The sequence below is a fragment of the Ctenocephalides felis genome, unplaced genomic scaffold (assembly GCF_003426905.1).
Source record: "Ctenocephalides felis isolate EL2017-DRISC unplaced genomic scaffold, ASM342690v1 CF-g0.4_SCAFFOLD_01170, whole genome shotgun sequence".
Classification (NCBI taxonomy): Eukaryota; Metazoa; Arthropoda; class Insecta; order Siphonaptera; family Pulicidae; genus Ctenocephalides; species Ctenocephalides felis.
The window spans coordinates 44,061,731-44,075,963 of record NW_020537324.1 but is presented as its reverse complement, the minus strand read 5'-3'; the positions used below and the strand labels follow the sequence as shown (position 1 = coordinate 44,075,963).

At 31.7% G+C, this 14,233-nt stretch overlaps 1 protein-coding gene across 1 annotated transcript in view; it reads right to left on the bottom strand.

Annotated features, from left to right (window-relative positions):
- The window catches only part of LOC113367281, a 66,512-nt gene that overhangs the window by 9,538 nt on the left and 42,741 nt on the right, over positions 1–14,233 (bottom strand). Inside the window, exons 3-5 of the mRNA XM_026608901.1 lie at positions 3,594–3,776; positions 3,248–3,336; positions 783–920 (exon numbers count right to left, since the gene is read on the bottom strand). Coding sequence (XP_026464686.1) covers positions 783–920; positions 3,248–3,336; positions 3,594–3,776 — 410 coding nt within the window. The remainder of the gene's footprint in view (positions 1–782; positions 921–3,247; positions 3,337–3,593; positions 3,777–14,233) is intronic.

Below are 14,233 nucleotides of genomic sequence, written 5' to 3'. Positions count from 1 at the left end.
AGAAAAGAAAACCCGACTTATTTTTATATATATGTAGATTATGACATCATATTTTGTTATGGTCGAATATCAAAGCTGACTTGATCGCTACATCACGACGCACTCAGTATTCGCACGTTAGACCTGTTCGAAAGTAATCAGAAATACGTTTGTATTTAATTTTGTGAGGACCGAATGTAAGGAAATATATGGCGTTATCCTCCTTTGGTGCGAATGGTACTACAGCTGACTAGCTCACTGTGATCCGAATTATGGTCGTACTGGATAGTTAGGCCGGTGAAAGACCTGAGGTCAGAGCCAGTTGTTGTGCCCGTGATGACCCCAAGCATGAACATACTGGATAAGTATGCCGACAGAAGTCCGGTGGTCTGGACTGGAAAATGTGATAGCATGCAGTGACCCAAAGACATACTTCATACTTAGTAAATAGACCGACGAAGACCAGGGTCAGCCTATTAAAATATGCTAGTAAATGCCATATATTTCCGAAGCCGCAATAACCTATTTGAAATTTGGTTGACGTTAATGAGCCAACCTTTGCATCACTGTCAATATTTTGTTCATTTGCAATCTTCAATCATCGTCGTGTGGATCTCAAGATGTAGAGATCTCAATCGAATATCAAGGAGAAAAACTGTTACACCAAGTCCCTAGCTCCCCTTCGTATAACCTTGTAAAAATCTTTAGCTCTTTTAGTTCCAGAACGATTAGAAGAACAAATATTAGTATAATAAAAGATAACCGTATAATACCTCTTTTACATTTATAATTCAAACATTTACCTTCAAATGTTGATGTCAAAGCATCAGCTTCATGCAAATGATGAATTGTATCCATCTCATGAAACAAATATTCTTCGCCAAGATCGGCCATTGGTGAGTCTGGAGTGGGAAGTTCTTCAGCATTAGTATTTTCGCGAACTGTAAATTGTTACAAATATCACATTTATCAATATTTTAACTTCAATTATATCAAACGTATCAAATTGATTCAAAACATTTAACTATATTATTTAAATATTTAGACATTCAAAAATGCATGAATTCAAAAAGTTATCTATTAATAAACTAGCATTGAAAAAAAAACAATAAAATGTTTTAATATTTGTTGTGTCTGGTTTTTGGAAATTGCTGGAACTTCCCATACCGTAATCAAATATTCGAGGCAAACAAATAATCAACAATCAATAAAAAATCAATCGATCAATAATTAATTATATTTATTTTAACACAAAACCTACAGATCAATTGACCGTTTGAAATCTTTAGTAAAACAGCACATTTTTAAACATTATAGTAGAGGAAAGTCACCAAATATGGAATGGTATCCTAATATAGAATATCTTCATTTCTCTAATTGTAAGACTATAAGTAATAAACAATACTCGACCATCTTTTGTTTCATTCGGTCTACTAACTATCGCACTCACACCATCAGTCACTTGCGCGCACGCTTCACGTGTGGCAGGGGCGTTTTGTTTTGTTGTTGTGAAGAAAGTTTTAAAGGTAAGTAATAAATGAGTATTACCAGCTATTATGTTTGTACACATAAAGGGCTATACTATTTAGAATATCGGTATTATGTTTATTTTACCATTTTGTGGTCTTTTATCATTAAAATATTTTGACTTAAAAAAATATTTAGAAGAGTTTGAACTAGTATAAAAATCCAAATATGGACAGTCGTCGGTGTCTAATTATGGAATACTAATAAATATGGAATATGTATGCCCGACAAACAAAGAAAAGTATCTAGCAAAGAAGAAAAGCTGCAGTCATAACATATTCTACCTACAAAAATTATTTAGAAAATAAAAATATGAAGAAACAAGAAAAAGAAAGCAAATTAATCAATGCAAAGAATAAGAAGAAAACTACGAAGAGAAACAAACAAAAGACGAAAAATAAGGATGATAGTGAAGAAGAAAACTCTGAGATGATGGACCAAGATATTAATGGCCATTTTTGATGATTTATGCTTATATTCCATATATGGGTACCTATTCCATATTTGGTTACTCATTTGTGATTTTGTTTTTTTTGTTAAATTTCAATTTGATAACTAATATATTTGACAAAAGGCAGTTAATTACCCCATATAAATGTATGACTGATTAGTAAAAACATTAAACAGATTTAATTAATATGAAGTTTTTTTATATCCCAAAAGCAAAATGGTATACCATATTTGGTAACTTTCGTCTACTATTATCAAAGAATATAGGAACGTCCATTAATCACGTGAACGAGTTTTTAAGGATTTTTGGACTCCCCCTTCCCCTTGGTGATATTCAAAATTACCCCCCTCCCACACCAAAGATCACGTGTATTTTTAATTACGTGAAAAAACCGTAAAATTTTTGAATTTGTGCTGATTAGTTTTTGGCAGAGGCAGTTCCAGCCGTTTCAAAAATTCGGGGCAAAAAGTGGCAAAAATGGTAATTCAGTTTCTGATAGAACGAATCATCCGATTTCAATAATTCAAAAAACATTTTATTTGTATTGATAAAATGAAGAGCTGGTCAAATTTTTGGGAATCAAATTATCAGATTAATGCATGGAGATTTAAATAATAAGTACAGATTTTGTTAATATTTATATGGGTTCGTATCAAGATTTATCCGTTACTCTACAACACGGCGCTTACGCGTTTCGATATTTCGTCTCTAAAGTAGCTATGCAGCGCGATATCTTTGAAAAAAAGTTCAAAATTTCAAGACTATAACAATAAATATTATCATACCTACCCACGCTTTGATGTGGGTTGTATTGTAATTATTAGGCTAATAGGCGTTTTCCGTACTGATATCACGTGAATTTTATTGAAATCAATTGACATTATTTCTTTATACCTGCTGAAGTCATTTCCTTGATAACATTTTAACAAGTTTATAAATATCATTAATGTACGATTTAATGTCCACTTTATGACAAACGTAATTTTTCGACTAGAAATTGAGAATTATATAATATTATATATTATATGATAAATGAAATGCCAACCGTAGATTAATTTACCGCAGAGCTCCCATCTGAGGTCTTATTTTCTTAAAACCCATGTCAATATTAATTAATTTTACTCATATTTTAATATTTCAACTAAAAATTGAAATTTTTAATATTTCTTATAACATGGTTATAACTAAAGTTGAATATAAACGCATATGGTGGATATAAAGTTAGATGTAAACCAATCAAATTAAAAATATAAATAGGAAATTTGCCTTCTTTTTTAAATATATACGCACCAGTTACAGCTTCACTCGAATTGGACATATCCTCAGGAGAACACAAGGATGCCTTATACAAACGTAATTCTACAACTTCTTTAGTTAACCTAGACAAGATAAGAAACTATAATAGTGAAACTACTTATTGATATTTTATGAAACTAAAAAAATATTCTCGCTAATTCTGAAATAAAATAAACTTGCAATTTTATATAAATACAGACATAAAATTTCAATCTGGTTTTGATACCCTTCATACAATGTTTAAAATGTTGTTAAATCAAAATAACAACAATGAAATATTTCATGATAATAAAAAACTCATATTATTATATACATATTATTCGTAATAAGCTTCATTTACCTAAAGATGTCACTATCGCGTCTCTCCAGGTCCTTGCGCGCCTGTCCTAACAATGCTCTCAACCTACGCAGTTGCCTTTGAGCGCGTTGAGTTGGTGTCAGGTAATCTTCACCTGTCTGGCCTGCATGAGATGAGCAATGCACCACATACCTCATGCGCCGTCCGCTGAATGTTGTCCCATTTCTTTTAAAAATATAATCCAAATAATATATTTTATTGAGCCATTAATATCTGTATATGTATATAATTAATTTATATGAAAGAAAAACATTTAAAATTGCTTTTTAAATACTGAAGTCGGTCCAGCCGTTTTTGAGAAAACTTCGATCTACGGCAAAAAATCTGTTCACACACACATAGATAAAATAAGAGCACACACATACTTTTCCAAATTTGGTCTCATTCGACCCGTCGAGAAAACATGAAATTAGCGAATCGGATTTTTTTATGAAAACATAAACTTCTCCTTCGAGAAGTTAATAAGCTACAAATCTAGGACATACAACCACTATGGTCTGTGTAATATATTTAATATATTCGCGGTCAATTTAAATGTGTTTGAGAAAATTCTATTCGAAATCGCAATGTTTAGATTAAATTGAAAGCGATAACTTTATTTTGAAATAAACAGTTGAAATCAATTTCAATTGATTATGTTAACTCTTACAATTTTCGGGGAGTTTATGCAACTTGCCTTAAGGCTAAATGCCACTTTTAACTAGTATATCTTTAAGTTTCAAAGTTTTTTGAATATTTTGGATTTCCTTAAAAAGTGGATGCATAATGTGTGTGCGTGTTCTTCCGATTAGAATGGCTCAAAAAATATTGTGCATGTGCTGGCGGTGTAAAGAAATGATTAGTTTTTAGGAAAAGTCTGTTGTGTTTATATGCCTTCAGATATGCGTGAGATATTAAGTCTTCTCATTTATCTTTATTTTTAGTACCTTTCTATGTCCCGTTGAATGTGATAAGCGAACTTTTATGTGAAATGAAAGGTCAAGTGCAAAGCTGTTTCCTTGAATCTAATGTACTGAACAATTTGATAGAGCTGTTGTTTAATTCATTGGAGAAGCATTTACATTTTTAAAACCTGATTATTAACTTGCAAATGTATAAAATGCATTTCCCAAAACAGCTGATCACAGCTGTAAATGTAATATATCTGGCTCCAAAATGATCGACAGTTGTGCTGATGACGTGATTGAAGATTTAACGACGATTGTAATCATATCATTACAATCTTATCTAGGTACTGGTTGGTAAGAAGAAAAACCAGTACAGAAAAATCTAAATTAAAAACTAGGTATAAAACAAAGAAAATAGAATATAACTAGAAGAACGAAATTATATGTATATATATATATATATATATATATACATATATATGATATATATGTGTTTGTGTGTATATCAGAAACTAATTTTTTGGATTATTGCCATGCTGTTTTAGGCGCTTAAAAAGATTTTGTCCAGTTTCGCCAATATAAGTAAAGTCGTAATTATTGCACACGATCCATACGCGATCTTATAAACCATATTAGACACTCGTTTCAAACTAGTAGCTTAAATTTGAGAAGAGGGAATTAAGTTGGTACCAATGAAAAGGAAAAATTGGTACCAATTCATGAGAATACGATTATCTGTGTTTTTAATCACTTTGATGTCTAAGAAACTGAAATTTCTTTTTAAGAACCAAATGTCTGTTAGAACCAAAATTTTTAAGAGAGATACAAGTGATGATGTCATCTGCATATCTGTAATAGAAGTAAGTATCTTTATATAAATGCATCTATAATATAGATAGAAATAAAAACTTTAGTTTCTAATAAATAATCCGATCAGTGCTAGAGGAATAAAACAGACCATGGAGGAGCCAAAGATTTGAAAATGAAATTGATCATCAACACCTGGTAAACACCTTTCTAATGTTTGTTTATGGAAAGATCCTATTAATGAAAATGTCAAATGCGCGAATTGCGGCGAAAAACATCCAGCAAATTATAAAGGTTGCAGAGTCTATAAGGAAATAATATCTCGCAAATTTCCGCCTTTAAGGCCCAGGATCTTACCTTCTTCTAACTTAATATATAACAATCGGATTCAACCAAACCTATCATTTGCCCAGGCAACTAGATCAGAGAATACACAGCAGGTTACTAATCCAGAATTAATTTCTCAGCCCAGAATCCAAAATAATGATATATCTGAATTAAAACAAATGGTAAAATCATTAGTCGACCAAATGAGTGTAATGCTTAACTTATTAACATCCCTGGTTACTAAGTTTAATCCATGAATCATTTCATTCGAATTGCTGTCTGGAACTCAAATGGATTGAGTAATCATACTCAAGAAATTATACATTTTCTTAATCTTCAAAAAATAGATATTCTACTAGTCTCAGAAACCCACTTCACGTCGATAAGTTTTTTCAAGGTTCCAAATTACAACCTATACACAACTAATCATCCTGATGGAACAGCCCACGGCGGAAGTGCTGTGCTTATAAAATCAACAATTAAACACTATATGGCTCAGTCTTATGCGGAACATTTTTTACAAGCAACTAATGTAGTGATTGAAACTTCAATTGGAGCTTTATCTGTAAGTGCATTATACTGTCCACCAAGACATAACATTTCTCATGAAAAATTTAGTGAATTCTTTACATCTTTGGGGCCAATATTTTTAGCTGGAGGAGATTATAACGCTAAACATTGTTCATGGGGTTCGAGATTAAGCAATCCAAGAGGTAAGCAACTTTATAAATCCATGGTTAACTGCAGACTTAAACACTTATCAACAGGTGAACCAACTTACTGGCCTGGAGACACTTCTAAAATTCCAGACCTTCTAGACTTCTGTATATTCAAGGGTATATTAGATGAACAATTAAAAGCTGAATCAAGTCTTGACTTATCTTCTGACCACACTCCAATTATTGTTACATTTAGCTCAAAGTTCAAATTGCAATCTAAAAGTCCATCATTAACAAATAAAAAAACTAATTGGGAATTATTTTCTAAATATATTGATGACAATTTATGCTGCAAAGTACCTCTAAAAAGTACAGATGATATCGATAATGCAATAGGTATTCTCAATAAAAATATTACTGATGCGGCTCCCTATTCTACACCCACAAATGATATTGTTGAGCGATTTTTCTGTCCACTCGAAGCTAAAAGACTCATAGCCTGTAAAAGAAAACTGCGTAGAAGGTGGCAAAATACTCATTTTCCGGATGACAAAGCTAAACTGAATAAAGCTATTAAAGAACTTAAAGAATATTTGTTTGATTTAAAAAACAAACATATGGAGTCCTACTTAAGTGATTTGTCTGTTCATGACCATTCCATTTGGAAAGCCACGAAAAATATGAAAAGACCAACCTCCACGGTATCTCCAATTAGAAATGATGATGGTTCTTGGTCTAGATCAGCAGAAGACAAGGTTATTACCTTTGCAAATCACCTTGAAAAGGTCTTCACTCCTCATCCTTGTAATGTACCTAACGATCAATTTATCACAGATTACTTGAATGACGGTAATTTCACAGACGAACCCATTCCAAAAATTAAGTATTCTGAAGTGCTCTACGAGATTAGTAACACTAAATTGGGAAATACTCCTGGTAATGATGCGATTACATTTGGTCTAATAAAACACCTTCCTGATAAAGGTAAGAGATTTTTAACTATATTATTTAATGCCATAATACGGCTGAAGTATTTTCCTTCATCGTGGAAATTGGCGAAAATAATCTTAATTCTCAAGCCTAGAAAAAATCCTACTGATGCAATTTCCTACCGGCCCATTAGTCTTCTGTCTTGCCTCTCAAAAATTTTTGAAAAAGTTATTCACAAAAGAATCATAAACATTTTAGAAGATAACAATTTTATGCCAAAACATCAATTTGGGTTCATTAGACAACACTCAACAGTAGAACAAATACATAGAGTTGTGGATTCCATTTATAAAGCCTTTCACTTAAAAAAATATTGTTCAGCCCTTTTTCTTGACATCAGTCAGGCGTTTGATAAAGTTTGGCATAACGGCTTGTTGTACAAATTAAAGAAGAATTTACCATACAACTATTATCTCCTCCTAAAATCATATCTGTGTGATAGAAGGTTCTTTGTCAGTTTTAATGATGCTTCATCTAATGTTAAAAATATTTCTTCCGGAGTTCCCCAAGGTAGTGTTCTGGGTCCGCTGCTTTACATTATATATACTGCTGATATACCTACAAATGCAGAAACCATGATTGCTACCTTTGAAGATGATACGGGAATTCTAGCTCAACATGACAACCAATTGCTTGCCTCGGAAATTCTACAAAAACATGTAGATGAAGTAGAAAAGTGGATGAAACTATGGAGAATAAAAGTGAATAACTCTAAATCAGTTCACGTTACTTTTACCTTAAGACAAGGTTCATGCCCTCCTGTTAGATTGAATGGTGATTTAGTTCCTGTATCCAATGTTGTTAAATATCTGGGATTACATTTAGATAGAAGATTAATCTGGCATGAACACATTCTAAAGAAGCGTCAGCAGCTTGAATTAACACGTAGGCAACTTAATTGGTTAATGGGCTGGAAATCACAAGTCACAATAGAAAATAAACTACTAATCTACAAAACAATAATTAAACCAATATGGTCCTACGGCCTACAACTATGGGGTGCGGCCGGCCAGTAAATCGAATATAACTATTCTACAAAGGTTCCAAAACAAAATTTTGAAAGAAATTGTGAACGCTCCAAAATACGTCCCAAATTGGTTGATTCATCAAGATCTCAGAATCCAAACTATTGAAGAAGAAATAAATCTATACTGCGCCAGATATAAAGCTCGTCTAAGTCGTCATCCAAACGTATTACCCTATACTTTTAGAATAAGAAGAAGAGTGTAAAACTCTTCGTGTCCATTTTCCTAAATTTTGCAAAAGAAAAATTTGTGCTGATTACATTTTCCAAAGATCGATCGGGTCGTTTCATCGTAATTTATTGTGAAAAATCATTTTTTTGAAATTTCAATGGAATCCTATATGGCTATAAAGTTCTTGGGCCTTAACACATTTATTAACTTCCCAAAGGAGAAGTTTATGTTTTCATCAAATAATCCGAATTGCTAATTTTATGTTTTCTCGACGTTTCAAGCCATTCTGAATCGAATGAGACCATATTTGGAAAAAGTATGTGTGTGTGTGTGAACAGATTTTTTGCCGTAAATCGACGTTTTTTCGAAAACGGCTGGACCGATTTCAAAAATTTAAAAGCCACTCGATGTATCTCGATGAGGACTATTGTGCGACGATCGGCCAAGTCGTTTCTTTATAAATCGCAGAAAAGTGAAAAATTTTTCGTCTACGTTTTAGCCCGCTATTCTGAATCGATTTTGAAAATTCAAAAACCGTTCGAAAGATATTGAATCGTGCTGATTAGTTTTTGGTAGAGATCGGCCGGGCCGTTTTCTTGTAATAAAGTTTTTTTAAAAAAAAAATTCGACGATTTTTTTGGACGGTAGATACCATAGTCTTCTAGATCATACTAAAATATTACGGCCCTGTTACAACTGGTTTAGCTATAAAAATTCGTCAAAGTTTGCAAAAATTAGTATGGGCTTTTTTGGCATTTGTCAAAATTAGAACTTTCATCGACATTTGCTTTAAAACGCCTGAACCGATTTCAGATATTTAAAAAGCATTTGATGTATCTCGATAAGGATTATCGTTTCTCAGTTTTGTGCGACGATCGGCCGAGCCGTATCTTTGTAATTTGAAAAAAAGTGTTAAACCGTCCACATTTAAGCTCATACTACCGAACCGATTTAAAAAAATCAAAAACTGTTCAAAAGCTATTAGTTGAGAATGATACTGATCAGTTGTAGGTAAAAATCTACCGAGCCGTTTTCTTGTAATTAACTGTTGAAAAAAAATTTAAGCCGATTTTCATGAAACTTTTTTTGGCAATGTATATCATGGTCTTATAGAACTTACTGTAATATTACGGCCTTACGACAAATAGTTTAATTTTAAAATTTCATCAATGTTTGAAAAAATGAGTAGTTTTTTTGACCTTTATTAAAAATAAAATTAGATGATAACGATAGTGTACTTGGTCTTGAACATAGTAAACCATTAAAGTCCTACGGAAACTGGTTCAATTATAATTATTGATTAATTAAAATTATTGATTTTTGAAAATTTGCTTTTAAAAAATACTTCGTGTTCGTTCGTTCGTTTGCAATGATGTGTAATAAATCCACTCGGAATACTTTTAATCACTCACAAATTAATTTATTTTTTATTGATTAAGTCGATTATTTACACATATCGGGAAGTTCATGTAACTTGCCTCAAGGCTAAATACCAAACCAACTAGTTTTATAGATGAGACTCTCAGTATACATACTGACTATCTCTACTTTTTGAAAAACTTAAATTCCATAGCGTACGTACTGGGTATAATCATATAATTTTGTGCTTTTTATAACTTTCCGGAACAATAAAGAATACCACTATTAAACGGCATTTTTTTGGCCACTAAATGATAAGTCATTTATTTCAGAAGCCATTTCAATCAACCTTATTCTGTAATATATATGTTCCGGCTGGAATAGATTTCGGGTTTCAAATTGATGAATTTAAAGAATTTGGTAAAAATATAAACCAAGTGTTTGTTTGCCAAAAAACTGTAGGGTCTTGCGGGACTCAAAAAAATTCATCTTGTTAACTCCGCAGATCAAACGATTTGAAATATTCTAAAAGCTACGAAAGCGATTTAAAAAAATTAAAAACTGTTCGGAAGATATTAGTTGGGAATGATACTGATTAGTTTTAGGTAAAAATCTACCGGCCGTTTTCTTGTAATTAACTGTTGAAAAAAAAAATTAAGCCGATTTTTATGAAACTTTTTTTAGCGATATATATCATGGTTTTATAGAACTTACTGTAATATTACGGCCTTACGACAAGTAGTTTAGTTTTAAAAATTCATCATATTTTGAGAAAATGAGTAGTTTTTCTGACGTTAGCTAAAATTAAAATTATATTTACTTGGTATAACGATAGAGTACTTGATCTTAATGAACATACTAAATCATTAAAGTCCTACGGAAACTGGTTCAATTATAAAAACTAGCTGTAAGTGGAATTCTGTCTTAAGGCAATTAAGGCATCGTGCCTTAAGGCAAATTGCTGGAACTTCCCGTGCCAAAAATTATTATTTTTTTAAAAACGATTAACATTTTTGAAAAAAATTTACTTCGAAAAAATAAGATTTTTTAGAAATTTTAAATTGGACAAAAAATTACTTTTTTTTGAAAAAAAATTTTTTTTTAAAAAAATTTTTAAACAATATTTTTTATAAAAATTTTTTTTTGGAAAAAATGTTATCTTCATTTTGATATATTTTGGAAGATCTGAACTTTTTTTCAAAGCAATCGTACTGCTTTAACTGCATAGAGACAAAATATAAAGCGCGTAAGCGCCGCGTCGCTGTCTAACGGAAAAACAATGGTACGGAACCCATAGGAATGTAAACAAAACTTATACTTATTGTTAAAATCTCAATAAAATATCTGATAATTTGATATGCATATGTCTAATGTCTAATGATTATTGTTGACCGCCAAATGTTATTTTTTTTTAGTTTTTTTTTACTAGATCTCTGAAACCGCTAGACCTATCTTCATGAAAATTTGATCAAATCTTCATCTTGTTAATACAAGTAAAATGTTTTTTGAACTATACAAATCGGACGCTCCGTTCTCTTAAAAACTGAGTTACCGTTTTTGGCCCTTTTTGCCCCATATCTTCGGAACGGCTAGAATGTTTTTTGAATTATTCAAATTGCTTCATCCGTATCCGAACAATACATCAATTTTCTCTAAGGTATGCCAACATATTCAGAAACCTCTGAAACGTGAAGATATATAAAAATTTTCATTTTCGATTTTTTTGCGATTACTTACCCTATGGAAAGTTAATTATAAATAAATCAATTTATCATCTCCAGAACATTAACAATCGTCATTTCATTTCGAATCAAATTCCAAAAAAAAAATAGTTGCCAAATTTACACAAAATTGAAAAAGAGCTCCCGCATAGTCACAGTCTAAACGCATTTGCGAATAATTCTATGCGACATTTTCACTTATACTGTGCTCAGCTTGGCGGCAATTTCACATTTTTCAATAATTTTCACAAAATTGGAAAAGTGCTCCAGTACACAAACAGTCTAAACGCACTTGGGTAAACATTTGTACCAGAGTGGCGCTTAGACTGTGCTTAGCTTGGGTGATTTTTTGAATTTTTAATCCAAAATTACAAAAAAATTTTTTTGAAAAAAAAATTAGAAACAAAAATTTTTTTTTCCAAAATCAATTATTTTGTTGAAAAAAGCAGAAAGTTCATTGAATCATTTAAATCGGACGCTTAGTTCTCTCAAAAACAGCCATTTTTTTTTTATTTAGCTCTGTATCTCCGAAACCTCTGGGCCTACCTTTGCCAAAAATTAATCAGCACATCTCCCTATCAATAGGAATCGAATGTTTTTTAAACCATTCAAATCGGTTGATCCGTTCTCTCAAAAACTCGCTTTCTATTTTTTGCACTCTTTGCTCCATATCTCCGTAACGGCTGGACCTGCCTTTGCCAAAAACTAATCAGCACATCTCCCTATCAATAGGAATCGAATGTTTTTTAAACCATTCAAATCGGTTGATCCGTTCGCCCGAAAACGTGGACGAAAAAAAGCGGACATACAAAACACACACACACACACACACACACACATCCATTTTTTCTGAAGTATGCCAAAATGTTCAAAAACCTTCAAAACGTCGAGAAATGTAAAAATTTTTGATTTCGATTTTTGGACGATTACTATAACTTACCCTACGGGAAGTTAATTATTGATTTTTGAATATTTGCTTTTAGAAAATACTATGTGTTAATGTGTTCGTTCGTTTTGAATTATGTATAATAAATCCACTCGAAATACTTTTAATCACTCATAAATTAATGTATTTCTTATTGATTAAGTCGATTATTTACACATATAGGGAAGTTCATGTAACTTGCCTCAAGGCTAAATACCAATACCAACTAGTTATTACATTTTTCAGTTGACAACTTGATTAACTCCACAAGTCATATCAAAACTTTAACTTTAATGAAAAATATTTACTCACTATGTTATTAACTTTATATATCGTTACATGTAAGCAATATTAGTTATTAACTTCCCGTAGGGTAAGTTATGATAATCGTCCAAAAATTGAAATTGAAAATTTTTACATTTCTCGACGTTTTGAAGGTTTCTGAACATTTTGGCATACCTCAGAAAAAATGGATGTGTGTGTATGTATATATGGATACAGATCAACCGATTTGAATGGTTAAAAAACATTGGATTCCTATTAATAGGAAGATGTGCTGATTAGTTTTTGGCAAAGGCAGGTCCAGCCGTTTCGGAAATATGAAGCAAAGAGTGCAGAAATAGGAATCGAATTTTTGAGAGATCGCAGCATCCGATTTGAATGATCCAAAAAACATTTATTTCGTAATGACGGGAAGAAGGGGTGATTAGTTTTTGGCAAAAGCAGGTCCAGCGGTTTCGGAGATACAGAGCTAAATGTGCAAAAAATGGCAGTTTTTGAGAGAACTAAGCGTCCGATTTGAATTATTCAAAGAACTTTCTGCTTGTTTTAACAAAATAATTGCTTTTGGGAAAAAAATTGTTTCAATTTTTTTTTCAAAATTTTTTTTATTACAAAAAATTTTTTTTTTGTATATAGAAAATAATTCTGATTTTAATTGTAATTTTGACTTAAGCTCTAATATACTTTAAACAAATAATTTCAACTTTGCAATTCAATTCATATAATTCTTATAAATATTAGACAATGTAACAGTATTTATTTATAATAATCTATTTGAAAACATTCAATATTCCTCGAACATTTCGTTACGATACGGGAAGTTCCAGCAATTTGACTTAAGACACGATGCCATACACCATACACACCACTAGTTAACCTTATATATCGTTATATGTAAGCTATAAATGTATTTATACATTCAACATTATTTTTAACTTCCCGTGGAGTAAGTTATGGTAATCGCAAAAAATCGAAAATGAAAATTTTCATATATCTTTACGTTTCAGAGGTTTCTGAATATTTTGGCATACCTTAAAAAAAATGGATGTATGTGTGTGTATGTGTGTGCGTGTGTGTATGTGTGTGTATGTGTGTGCGTGTGTGTATGTGTGTGCGGATACAAATTTTCGTCGACGATTTTGGGAACACGGATGAAGCGATTTTAATAATTCAAAAAACATTCGATTCGTATTGATAAGGAGACGTTCTGATTAGTTTTTGGCGAAGGCAGGTCTAACCGTTCCGAAAATACGGGACAAGAAATGCCAAAATTGGTAACTCAGTTTTTAAGAGAACGGAGCGTTCGATTTTAATTATTCAAAAAGCATTTTACTGGTATTGACAAGATGAAGAATTGATCAAATTTTCATGAAGGCAGGTCTAGCGTTTTCGGAGATATAATAAAAAAAGTAAAAAAAATGCTATTTGGCGGTCAAAAATGATCATTAGACATATGCACATCAAATTAT